This window comes from Aulostomus chinensis, chromosome 7 (genome assembly GCF_037954235.1).
Source record: "Aulostomus chinensis isolate RoL2024-O1b breed Wild chromosome 7, RoL_Achi_v1.0, whole genome shotgun sequence".
NCBI classification, from domain to species: domain Eukaryota; kingdom Metazoa; phylum Chordata; class Actinopteri; order Syngnathiformes; family Aulostomidae; genus Aulostomus; species Aulostomus chinensis.
The window spans coordinates 1938359-1950597 of NC_141326.1; the positions used below are offsets into that span (position 1 = coordinate 1938359).

The window sequence follows — 12239 nt, forward strand, 5'->3', positions numbered from 1 at the left end:
GCAGCTTACAGGAACACGGTGTTGCAGCATGGTGTATACTTAAAATCCTGGAGCTTAACATCAACAGGAAGGTGGAGTTGATGATGGACTTCCATAGACTCTCACCCTCACACCCCCCCACCTCTCATCAACAACACTGCAGTACAGGTGGTGGACTGTGGAGTTTCTGGGTGCCACCATCACCAGTGACCAGGAAGGGAGAAATGGAAGACAGTCATTTCAGGTCGTCAAGTGGACGTGCCAGAGAATGTTCTTTCTCAGGCTGCTCCGCAAGATGAACGTCTCCCCCAAGGTTAGCATCCACTTCTACAGAGCCACCATCGAAGGCGTCCTCACCTCCTCCATCACTGTGTGGTACCCTGCATCCTCTGCCCACACCAAGAACAGACTGGAACGTATCCTGCCAACAGCCAGTCGTCTCACGGGCCTCAAACAGGTGCCTGTGTGTGTTCTGCAAGATGGCAGATCCAGGCAGAGGGATAGTGGGGGACCACCCAGCTCACTCCCTGTTCACAACCCTCCCATCAGTCCACAAGTTCAGGTCCATCAAGACCACCACCAGATACTTAAGCCTGGTTTATGCTTCCCTACGCCGTAGCCTGACGTGCACCTCCAAAAAATCCTGACTGCGCGTTGCGTCGACGCCTCGTGATGTGAACGTCAAGGACTGTGATTGGTCCACTCAGAGGAGGTTGCCAAATGCATGAAGAGGTGGAAGAATCTCTCAAACATGTGCGTCTCTGGAAGAAAATGGCCACAAGAAGTCATGTTTGTCATGTTCGAAGTTGACAGTTTGATTCATGAGAGCAAACAGTCGTTCAAAGAAAAGCCCTGGACTTTCTGTTGTTAATAGTTTTGTTTTGGACAAAACAAGAGCCCCCGAAACATACAAAGACACAGCCACACCCCCTAGTGGCTTGGCGGTGAATTTCAGAGCAACATGTTCCCTTGACGCAGAACTTTGAATGCTCAATGACGGCGTAGCGTCACAGAAGCATAAACCAAGCTTTCAACAGTTTTTCCCCTGAGGCCATCCCCCTACTGAACAACCCACCCAGTCCCCTACGCCCTACATTCCCAAAGACACTTAAAATGACAGTAGCACACACCCTCATCTCTGAATGCACCGTCCGTGCTAATTTATATTGCTTGTATATGTATACATATATATATAAATTATATATATATAATGTTTTTTCCAGTCAATGTACATATCTTCAATTCTATATATATTTTCAAAGGCACAAGCTGTTTTTTTTATTTTTTTTTATCTGCAATTTGCTTTGTGGCAGCACGGTGGAGCAGTGGTCCTCACTGTGGCCCCCAGCAAGAAGGTTGTGGGTGGAGCCCCGGCTGGAGCACGGGGTCTTTCTGGGTGAGTCTCCATGTTCTCCCTGTTCCTGCTGGGTTCTCTCTGGTACTCCAGCTTCCTCCACAGTCCAAAGACATCAAGAGGGACCAGGTTAATCCAGACTCTAAATTGACCGTAGGCGTGGCTGGGAGAGCCAATGGTTGTCTGTCTCTATGTGTTGGCCCTGCCATGGACTGGTGACCTGTCCAGGGGGAAGGCTGCTGGGATAGGCTCCACCCCCACCACCCTCAACAGGAGGAGAGGGGGAACATGGAGGGATGGAGGGAGGGATGATGGGTGTTACCTTGTATTTAATGTATGTGGTGCTGGTATACCAGGTCAAATTCCTGTGTACGTTGTACATTTGGTGAATAAAGAGATTCTGATTCTGACACAGACACGACTCATCTGCGGGCCGGACTCAGGTTCCAAGTTATTCAATGAAATTCCATTTTCTTCTACTTGTGTTTGTCTTAGCAAAAAAAAAAAGGTTGCAAAAAGATTTCAGCAGTGTGGATGTACTTCCATATGAATAATTTATTGTTAAAAATATAAAAAAATATAAACAGAGTAGTTACACTGAGAAAAATGTCCAGTACACAACATTTGCACATTCAAACTGCAACAGTATTTATAGCGTTGAAGCATTTACAGTAAAGAAAAAATAACTGCACGTTCCTGTTCTCAACATCTTGGTGTGATAAACAGCTGCTGTGTTCTGCAGACGACCGTGCTGGTTCCACCTGCAGAGTGTTCCACTGTAATCCTTCTCCAAAATGCATCGGAGACACTCGGGAGGCAGGCTTATTCTTTTAGTTCCCTTTCTTCCTCTTTTATTCTCTTTTAACAAATAAATCCTGCTCCTCTGTGTCTCACCTTCAAGAGCCTCCCATTTCTTATGACTTCAGGTCAGATTCTTGCCTTCTGGATTCTTTTAAGTGTCTCTCAGTTGACACTCAAATAATGAGAAAATTAAAAGCGAAGAAAAAAGAATAAAGTAAAAAGCGGAACACATCACCAGTGCTGCTGCTCAAGCCGAGAGGAGTGAATATGCTTCCTCCTCTCCCAGCACCACCCTCTTCAACTCTGGCACTTTATTAACAAAACCATCAAAAGAGAAAATACACGTTGTAATAAATTACTTTAAGCAATATTCCAAAATAAGAATACTTTCAGCATTATGACAGACAGGCAAATAAATAAATAGATAATCTACCATGTGACTGGTTGAAAGGTCCTGGGTTCCACTAAGCTCCGGGACAAGTTTCTGAGTTCAGCGGCAGAGTGAACCCGTCTGTATCCCAGCAGAGCCAGCGTGTCGTTACACAGATTCTGCACAGTCCTGACGATATCAAAGCCCAGACGAAGCCTCCAGCTCTCTGCTGTCGCTCTGGAGTCTCGGGTAGTGGAGTATCTGTAATTCCACGGAGAAGACACGTTACTGTTAGTGTTCTTTGTAATCCACATCTGCACCCTGTCCGCCATCTCCAGCCCGACGAACCTGTAGATCTCAGAGGCCTTGTCCTTCGGGTTGAAGGCCAGGTCCTCGTACCTCAGCAGCTGGTAGCGGCCTCGCAGCCATGCTGGTCTTTGCAGGCCTGTTTCTACAGAGGCCACCATGTCCTTGCAGGTGCTGGTGATCTGTGACAGATCCACGTACCGAGGCTGCCGCCCGGTGATGTTCCATATCTTCCAGGCGCGAAACTGATCTGAAAAGGCCATCATGCGCGAGGCCAGAATGGCTCTGGGGTCCCTCACCAGGTGGATGATTTTCAGGTCCAGACGCGGATCCTCTGTCAGCGTGCGCAGGTCCCCCACCTCAGGGATCCGAACAGTCTTTATGGCTACGTGTCCCCTTGATAGACATGACATCGAGGCCAAGGTGAGGTTCAGAGACCCGCACTTCTTAGGACACCAGGTTTCATCAGGTGGATCAGACACCACGCCATCTCCCCCCTCCAGGCACACAGGAGGGGAACAAAGGGCGTGACTTGAGCTTCGGCGGAAGAAGGAACCAGTGACGTGATTCTGGGGCTCAGGACGGATGTAATTCTCCATAAAGTGAATGTCGCATGTGTAGAGGTTGAGGAGGAGGTCCCTGTACGCTCCCAGCAGGGCACGGCGGTCCAGGGTGCGGCGCAGCCTGCTGCTGGAGTTGGTGAAGGCCTGCTGGACGTGGTAGAGCGGCTCAAACACATAGAAGATGTCAGGGTGCTGGTTGAGGAGCTGTCCGGTGAAGGAGGAGCCGCTGCGCGTGGTGGCGAAGAGCAAGACATGCTTCCGAGGTGACAGGACGGGCATCCAGCTGTCATCGCACAAACTCCTCCACCTGGAGTCTTTCAGACAGAGAGAACTGTTTATTGTCCACACACATTTTCAGTCAGAATTCATGAAAAGAATCAAAAGAGAAGCCGTTTCAGCTTCTAGTGTGAGACATTTTTGCTTATTCCAGAAGTTAATTCAGCGTATGGGAGTAGAAGTGAGTCCATTTTCATCATTTCTTCTGGCCAGGAGAAACTTAACTCCAGGATCAAGCCAATAAAGCTTAAATAATTTAGCGAGTAAACATGCAAGAGTAAGTTGCTGCTCTGCTGGTGGTTACTGAGGGACTTTATGAGATGGCGGATCTCTAAATATAGAGCACACAGCTAATGTGTAATTACTGCTGATGAGGAGTTGATTGTAAAGTGGATGTTACTTTTGTACACGGGAGCTCAGCGGCGGCGAGTTACAGCAGCACGAGACGGATTCCTGGAGATAAATTAGAGGATAATTGCAAAATGGATCACACATATTTCACTTCTCCATCCGGCCCACTTGGCGTCTTGGGAATTCCTCTCTTAGTGCTGTGTTTTCCTCCTGTCAGTCACAGGTCTGTTACAGGAGGCTTTGCTTCCAACATCGATACTGTTCAACATGATCAGAACGACCAGATTAATATCATCGCTCGCGCTCAGCCGGTATGTGGGGCGTGCTGTACCTCGGTGGTGCCTGCTCTGGCAGCGGTAGACTCCCTGGCAGGGTCCTGATAGCGAGTCCCTCAGGGTGCGGATGGCCGTGTACTGGACCCCCAGTGACGCACACACCAGCAGCAGCACCGTCTTCCAGGAGCACTCCATCCTGCCCCTCCCTCTGGCCCTACATCCTTCACGCTGACGCCACCAGGCAGACACACGCACACACACACACACACACACACACGCACGCACGCACGCACGCACACACACACACACACAGACAAACAAAATGAGATTTCATTTTGATGTATTCTTTTCATCCTCTCATTCTCTCCTGCAGGTTTTGACTGTTGTCAGCGGTTGCCGGAGCAGGTTCAGCGCCTTGCTCGAGGGCACTTATCACCTCATCTAATGAGAAGTTGATTAGCAGGCAGTGGATGTGCAGAGCTCAGGAGGAACCCCGCTGCGCATTGCCGGAATATCTCTCGATTTCTAGCTCTCGCTCAGTTTTCCATAAACGAGAAGCATGTGTTAAAAGGACAATTTGCTATTTTAGGCTGATCAAATACAGCAAAAAAGTATGGAGGAGTATCCAGGGATGAGAGGACAAAAGTAGAGAGGTTTTTTCTTTAAACCTTTACATGTCAAGAAAAACATTTAGCGTGAAAGCGACTCATATGTCTATCTGTGCGTCCGACCACCAGGGGGCTGTAAGAGGGCGTGGCCTACGTCCGTCCGCATGCAGGGGAGTGTCTGCAGTGATTGAAGTTGTGTTTCAATTCCTTGGAATCATTTGCGAATTTTGCAAAGAATTCCATTATCGATTCCCGTGGGTGCGAACGACGTCACCACGCACGTTGCGTTGTTTACGCAAGCTGTGCAACGTGCGTGGTGACGTCGTTCACCAGTGCAGCCAGCAGGAGTCATGGCGTCCAAGCAGCTCAAATGCTTTGAACTAAGGTTGAACGAAGGCAACTTGCAATACTTGCAAAGTGGATATGTCATCCAGGGGAGGAAATACTGCCACTATACAGAAACATTTGCACTCTCAGCCTGCGATAACTTGGATGAATGCAGCGTTCTCGATCTGCTCTGGAGTGAATCTCAACCCAGCAGCAGCGGCAACGTCAGCACGTCTTCTGCTGTCAATACTGCAGGTAGCTAACCAGCTAACACTGCCGACCATGTTAGCGCCACACGCCTCCTCGTGAAGCCTGCTATTACCAGCTGTTAACGTTAAGGAGCCCTAGGCTGTGGGCCTCCTGAGACCTCACTATCAGAATCAACATGGCCTGACTCGTTCATTCCAAACTAAACAAAGTTGATGCCAATCCACCTGTTTGTTCTCTATTTTCCAAATGAGAATCAATAAAGAACCGAATCGTTAAGCAGAATTGAAAAAGCAATGGGAATCATAAAAAGTTTTGATTCCCGCCCCTCGCAGTGACATCACTATAGCACCATATAAAATATTTTGATACTCTCCGTCATCAACAGTAGTCTTTCTTACACGACCACTCCAGCTGCTTTTCTTTTTGCATGAATTTACCAATTATTGTGGTGAGGACGGCGAGGCGAGACTGCCCCTCTGTGACTGTTGCCAACCTAAACAGCTTAAACGCCTTGAAAGAGGTTCTGGTTTGTTTCCTGAAGGATCTGCTGATATGTTAAGACGACTCAAAGGTCAGACCTTCACAGCAAAAATTGTTGCAGTCATGCCCCAATCGACAATAACTCCACTACCCAGGGTACCGTGCTCACAGTTGCATAATTGCATTTCATTTTTGCGTTGCTCTCTTCTGGGTAATTAAGTCTCTAAGCCCAGCAGAGCGCTACGGATAAATATAGCTGTCTTCTCATAGACGAGCCGAGAAGTTGCCTTTGTGCACTTCTGACTTCGCCATTGGGCTTAAAAGAGCACGGTGAGATCGGATTATGTAAATGGATTGTAAGGAAGGTGCTGCTGTCCATGCGTCCCTCCGCAGCACACTGATGCCAGAGGATCACATGAGATCCCTGGGAACAAAATGTCTGTCAATCAATCCAAACCCACTGTACGTCTCGTCACCGACAGAAATGTGGCTTTCCCTGTTTTGTTTTGTTTGGGGTTTTTTTGCTTCCTCTTCCTGCTCCTCCTCGTGTTCATTAATGATGTTTGTATGTCCCGGGCACACTCACATCCTCAAGAACGTTCCACATCGACTTTAGATCGCCTTTTGATGTTCCACTGATCACAAACAGCACAAAAGCAGACATTTACTCTGTGGATGAGAGGGAGAGGGGCTGAGCTGACATCATGAGCCATTCCGTCTGAGTACAGCTAAAAACGGCAATCACAAGATGAACTCATCAGGGGGAGAAACTTTGCTTCCTGCACTGGTGTTTGCAGACAGAATGACAGAAACGGGGACACTGTCTGTTCTCTTGGAACAACTTTAGAGGCGTGGTTTTTTTATATTTTGTTTGTGCTTTTGCTGAAGAACAAGAAGGGGAGAGAAACAGCAGAGAAATTACTGCAATGATGAGAAACCTCGGCAGAGCTTCTTTCCATTTTGTGACACTTAATAAGAACAACAAAAAATCAAAAGTTCAAGGAGGGTTGAACGGGCCCACACACACACACACACACACACACACACACACACACACACACACACACACACACACACACACACACACACACACACACACACACGAAGAAGGATTCCTGCTTCCACTCCGTGGTGTTATGACTCAAACGTCTCTGGACTCTCATCACATGCATGAGATTTGGAAAAAGTCATTTTTGTTGTTGTTTTGATTTGAAAAGGTCAGCAAAGAAGTGTGGTCGTGAGTGCGTGACGACGCGATCGCCACAGCCGCCCCTTGACAATCACCTGCGAGCTGCGGCTGCTGAGACAGCCGCTCCACATCTCAACCACGACCGGAGCCTGAAGGTTTGGGACTTGAAGCATTTGGAACTGAAGTCGCCCTTTGTCATGTTGGTCGTTTGATCCACCTCATCCTTTTTCCATCATCAAACCTTTTCACAGCGACGCCTGCCTGGATTGAACACGTTGAAAGCAAGCCTGTCTTTAAATGCCCCGAGCAGGTCCGACCATGTGAAGTCCAGTTGCAACAGTTCTGCTTTTCACGGCGAAACATCAAAACCCCCCAGTTTGATGAAAAACCACCATCCCCGCAGTCACAGCTCATCGAGGTCAAAAGGCTTTTCAGGCCACGTTTAATGAGATCCAGTCTACCCAGTAGGAACGGGAGGGAACTGGCTATGACCTCATCGCTCCTGGTGTCCAAAATTAGTTCACAGTGTAGTGTTAAGATTCTATCAGGAGCTAAAATACAGGACAAACAGCAAAAAGGAAGAAAATGAAATAACAGAGCCATGTGACTACCAGAGGACCGGGTCTGGTGCGCCCGTGCACCGGTAAACACACAAAAAAACAATCACTGTACGCGCATTCGGACGCCTTAGCAAATACTGCCAGGTTTTGATGCTAGTGGTATGAAAACTGCACCTGAGGGTTACAGAACAAGATCAAACCAAAACACTCACTCCTTCCAAATGTGTTCAGGAGCCTTGGAGCGTCCCAAAGTTGTCAAACTGACACTAGAAATCCAAGATGGCCGACTTCCTCTTGGGCACAGTCACCCAATACAGGAGTGAAATGTGTTCTGTAGGACGAGAGCAGCGATCACAGCGATTCTCATGAAAATCACTTTGTCCCAAAACAATTTGACACTCCTGCCATGCGGCGCCCACATGTAGCGCACTGCTGGCTGGCGGCGCCGCATCAGGATTCTAAACCGACAGGTTTTGTTTTCCTTTCCAGTAACGATCGGCGCTCCGAGCTCCTCCGCTGCACACCCCACCGCCCCTGGAGAAAGAAGACAGATGCTCCGATGGATTAGAGCAATTTGATTTGCAAGTCCTCCCTTCTCCCCTGCTCACAGGGGCTCCCACTCCGGGACTCACACCAGGAGTAGCAGGCACCGGCAGCAGCTGGAAGGGGAACGCTCTTCGCTTGTAGCCCTCGTATACGTCCCACAACAGCAGCACGTACAGAGGAGGAGACCCCCGGGGACCAGATCCAGCACGATTACTGTGGCGCACGCTCTGCTGGCAGGTTCAGGTTGTAAATTCAGAACACCAGTGGTGCTGCTGAGATAAAACACAGCCCACGAGCTGGACATGATGACTTTTGTGTGAGGAGAAGCAACAAAAGAGCCTCCGAGGAAGGACAAGGCCACAGATGAGGTTAGGGGTGGTGATGAGGGTGGGACTTAGGGACTGAGGAACGGGACTGAGGAACGGGACTGAGGAACGGGACTGAGGAACGGGACTGAGGAATGGGACTGAGGAACGGGACTGAGGAACGGGACTGAGGAACGGGACTGAGGAACAGAACTGCACCGAGGAACATGCTGGTTCTCGGATGGTCAGAGCCTGGCTCTTAGTGGCAGAGACTGAGGATCCATCCTAGAAAACATGAAGGGGTGAACAATAGCGGCAACACCAGGGAGCTCAGTTACACTCACACACACACACACACACACACACACACACACACACACACACACACACACACACACACACACACATACAGGATTGTTTGTGTAGCCAGGCACTGCTAGTGTCTAATCAGAATTTTCTCGATTTTCTCCAAAAACGGCTCCAGGGATGTCAAACGGTATGCCAGCAAACGTGGTTCCATGATGCTGGAACATGCAGGATCAGGTCGTTGTCTCTCTTGAGTTCTTGGATATCAAAGAATAATAATTTACACTTTCATCCATGCTGAGTATTACAGCTGGGGGGGAGGGGGGGGGGGCATGGCAGGGGTACCAGTCTGGTCTAAACTCTAAACCAGACCACATTGCTAATGATGAGCCGCAACGGGGTGTTTAGGCGATCCACCTTCCTCAGTGTGGTCTCCCACACTTGGATGGTCTTCTCAAACACACACACACACACGCACACACACACACACACGCACACACTGGCTGCGCATGACCCCGCAGGCGAGCTAGAAGAGGGATCTCGTCTACATGATTCCTCCAGCAAACACACGCACGCACGCGCGCGCGCGGTGATGAAGAAAAGCGTCATGTGATTAACTGAAGATGCTCCATGTCGTCATCACCGAGCGGAGACAGCGAGAGAGAGGAATTATGTGAAGTTTGACTGAAGGATGAAGATGAAAATATCAAACTTCTTCTCTCGAATTCCGCCGCTCGCGTGCGTTTAAATGGAGATTAACTTCCTTTAAATCAATAATCAATGTTCAATGATGCAACACACAGCTGGTGGAACCGTTAAACTCGCCGTGGAGTCGCGGGGACGCACTCCTGGATACATCATCATCATCATCGTCATCATCACCATCACCACCACCAGCCGCGTCTCGCCGGACTGCGGCTCGCCCGTCAACAGAGGAAATGTTTCTCACCATGAACGCAGTCGATCAGACGCCTCCCGCCGGCTCCGCGCTCCTCTGCTGCATCTGCCAGAGTGCGATCGCTCCGACGGATGGAGGGATGGAGGAGGGAGTGATGGGGTGGAGGAGGGACGGAGTGATGGGGGGGGGGGGGGGGGTTGGAGCGCTGCGCCGCCGCCGCCTGCGTCCGGAGCCCAGTGGGAGTCAGAGCCGGAGATGCGCCCTGGATGGAGGGCAGCAGCGGCGGGAGGAGGAGCGAGGGGGAGTCTGTGGCGCTCCTCCGGGGACCCCACACGCGGGCTACGGAGCGGAGCCTCCTCAGAGCCCCGCGTCACGCTCTGATGCTGCAGGTTACGTCTCATTACGTGGCAGTGTAGACGCACGCGACCTCAAACAGGACAATTAGATGCTTATTATCCGCTTCGGGGTGTGTGTGTGTGTGTGTGTGTGTGTGTGTGTGTGTGTGTGTGCTACATGATGTGTCTTATTTCCTGGAGGCTGGTTTCAGTGACATTCTTCACCTCTGACACTGAAACGCACTCAGCAGGGACTCTCACAAATGGGAGACACACACACACTAGATTACAGTGACCCCGTGACCTCTGCTATTCCTCAGTTTACTGAGGATGACTGTTATCTTCCCAGGCGGACTCCCCAGTGCGCTGGGACGGGCGCCATATCATTGCCTTTGGGGTCAGATTTAGCCAGTGACAGCTCCATTACTCAGGGGAATGATATTTCCTGCTGTGGCAGAGTGCCACTGGCTAAAGTCTGTCTTGACACACACACACACACACACACACACACACATGGGGGAATAATAGCAGTCTTTGGGCTGCGTGTTTTTGCAGCAGCAGTTCTCTGATATCTGCCATTAGACGAGCAGCTAAAGCTCAGAGATCCTTAAACCCATGTGAGAGAAATATGTTGGATTTCTACCACGGAGAAGCGACGGGTCCCAGCTCCCCTCCTACAGTCCCAGTTTGAAGCTTAAAGACAGTCATCAGGGCGACGTGGCTCAGAGATGGCTGGTAAACAAAGGGTTGCTGGTTGGAGTGTCCTTGAGCAGGACTCAGAACTGTGTAGCGCCCTGGAGGTCGCGAGCGTCTCGACTGCTCTGCTCCTGCTTCCTGCAGGTCTCCATGTCTGGCAAAGGCTGAGCTCTGAACACAAACCCGTATTGTAGATTTTATGTGGTGCTGAATTTAAGAGGACTTAGGAACAGATAAACCTCAAGAACGACACTGAATAGGACCAGAAGCACGATTTTGCAGATCATTTGAAAGTCACGTTGAAGTTGACCTTTGACCGTGTGCACGTAACTGTCATCACCTGATGATGTCATGCTGTTAGACACGGTGTAGTTTTCTCACCATTCGGAGCGCCTGATCTCTGGAGCTGAAGCCCAAAACATCACAGTCACCTTTGACCTATCAACACCTAAATCTGATCGATTTATCCAAGTGGACCTTTGTGACGGACCTTAAGAAATCCCCCCGAGGACTTCCTGAGTCGTCATCTGGTGTGAGGCGACAGCGACCTTTGACCTGACCCAAATATTTCCAGCTCATCCTGAAGTCCAAGAGAGCGCCTGTGCCAAATGTGACGACACAAAACATCGCGGCAGCGAGAATGCCGGGTCATGGTCACAACGGTTCAGACACTTTAAAGAGGTTCTCACTAACCCTTCTGACGTTGCTGTCCTTTACTGTTACTGGAGGAACGTTCCCTGAGCGTTTTTAGAACAAACAAGAACCTCCAGCTGGGCAGACGGCCCGAAGCCTCCCTGCAGAGACACAGATCGAGAGTTTTTCCGGTGCTATACTTCAGGGCCGAGGTCCGTTCCTTGCCAAGCGGATTACAGAACAACAGAACACAAAGGCAAAGGAGCTGCTGAGGATGGGATGGTGAGTGATGCCGGCGTCCTGTCCTCCGCACCTCCCCGTGCTGATCCCTCGCTCTGCCTGCCTGCCTACAGCATCAAATCCCTGCTTCTCAGCAGCCGGACGCCCCCACACCACCAGGGAGATTTCAAACAGCCTGTAAGAAAAAGTAGAAATTTCTCTGAGCAGAAACCTTTTTACTTATGCCCACACTCTCCCACCACCAGACACACACACACTCCCACACACACACAGACGCATGCATGAGGTCTGGAGTATCTCTCGTTTGTCTTTGCCACACGCCTCGCCAATCTGCATTCTTTCTCCTGCTCTCTGTGTAAACCGGCTCATATCTGATCTTTGACATGACAGCTGCCTTTCATCACAAAGTGGATTAGATGAAATCTCCCCCCGCTCAGGATAACCTTCCCTCACTGGCTGCTTTTCTGTATCTGGGCTTGCTCGGCAACTTCTGCTCCACATTCTTTAGATGACGCGATCCGTCAGTCAGCTTGTGTCAAGAGAAAGGAGGTTTAAAAAAAGTGATCTGAGAGAGGAGTTTTGCCTGTGGAGCAAAGCAAGTGTGTCTATAGACTCCGCAGCCCCTTTATTC

At 49.9% G+C, this 12239-nt stretch overlaps 1 protein-coding gene across 5 annotated transcripts; it reads right to left on the bottom strand.

Annotated features, from left to right (window-relative positions):
- Positions 1 to 1870: 1870 nt before the first annotated feature.
- Positions 1871 to 9804, bottom strand: LOC147258169 (carbohydrate sulfotransferase 1). 5 transcript variants are annotated; one of them, XM_086207631.1, is made up of 4 exons: positions 6487 to 6973; positions 4332 to 4503; positions 2853 to 3687; positions 1871 to 2765 (listed from the first exon to the last, which is right to left on the bottom strand). In XM_086207631.1, exons 1-4 carry the CDS (start codon positions 6562 to 6564, stop codon positions 2564 to 2566), a joined length of 1287 nt encoding a protein of 428 aa, XP_086063757.1. In that variant the 5' UTR covers positions 6565 to 6973; the 3' UTR covers positions 1871 to 2563. The 5 variants fall into 5 exon arrangements, with proteins under 5 accessions (XP_086063757.1, XP_086063756.1, XP_086063758.1 ...); XM_086207630.1 differs by lacking the exon at positions 6487 to 6973 and adding an exon at positions 9756 to 9804 and having other exon boundaries at positions 1871 to 3687; XM_086207632.1 differs by lacking the exon at positions 6487 to 6973 and adding an exon at positions 7862 to 8850 and having other exon boundaries at positions 1871 to 3687.
- Positions 9805 to 12239: the final 2435 nt, after the last annotated feature.

Bases quoted from the DNA above. Each gene is read 5' to 3' on its own strand.
- LOC147258169 (XM_086207629.1), bottom strand. From the start codon at position 6,564: ATGTCTGCTTTTGTGCTGTTTGTGATCAGTGGAACATCAAAAGGCGAT. The intron at 4,504-6,486 runs GTGAGTGTGCCC...TGGTGGCGTCAG, and splicing joins TGTGGAACGTTCTTGAGGAT to CGTGAAGGATGTAGGGCCAG. The intron at 3,688-4,331 runs GTACAGCACGCC...TCTGTCTGAAAG, and splicing joins CCAGAGCAGGCACCACCGAG to ACTCCAGGTGGAGGAGTTTG.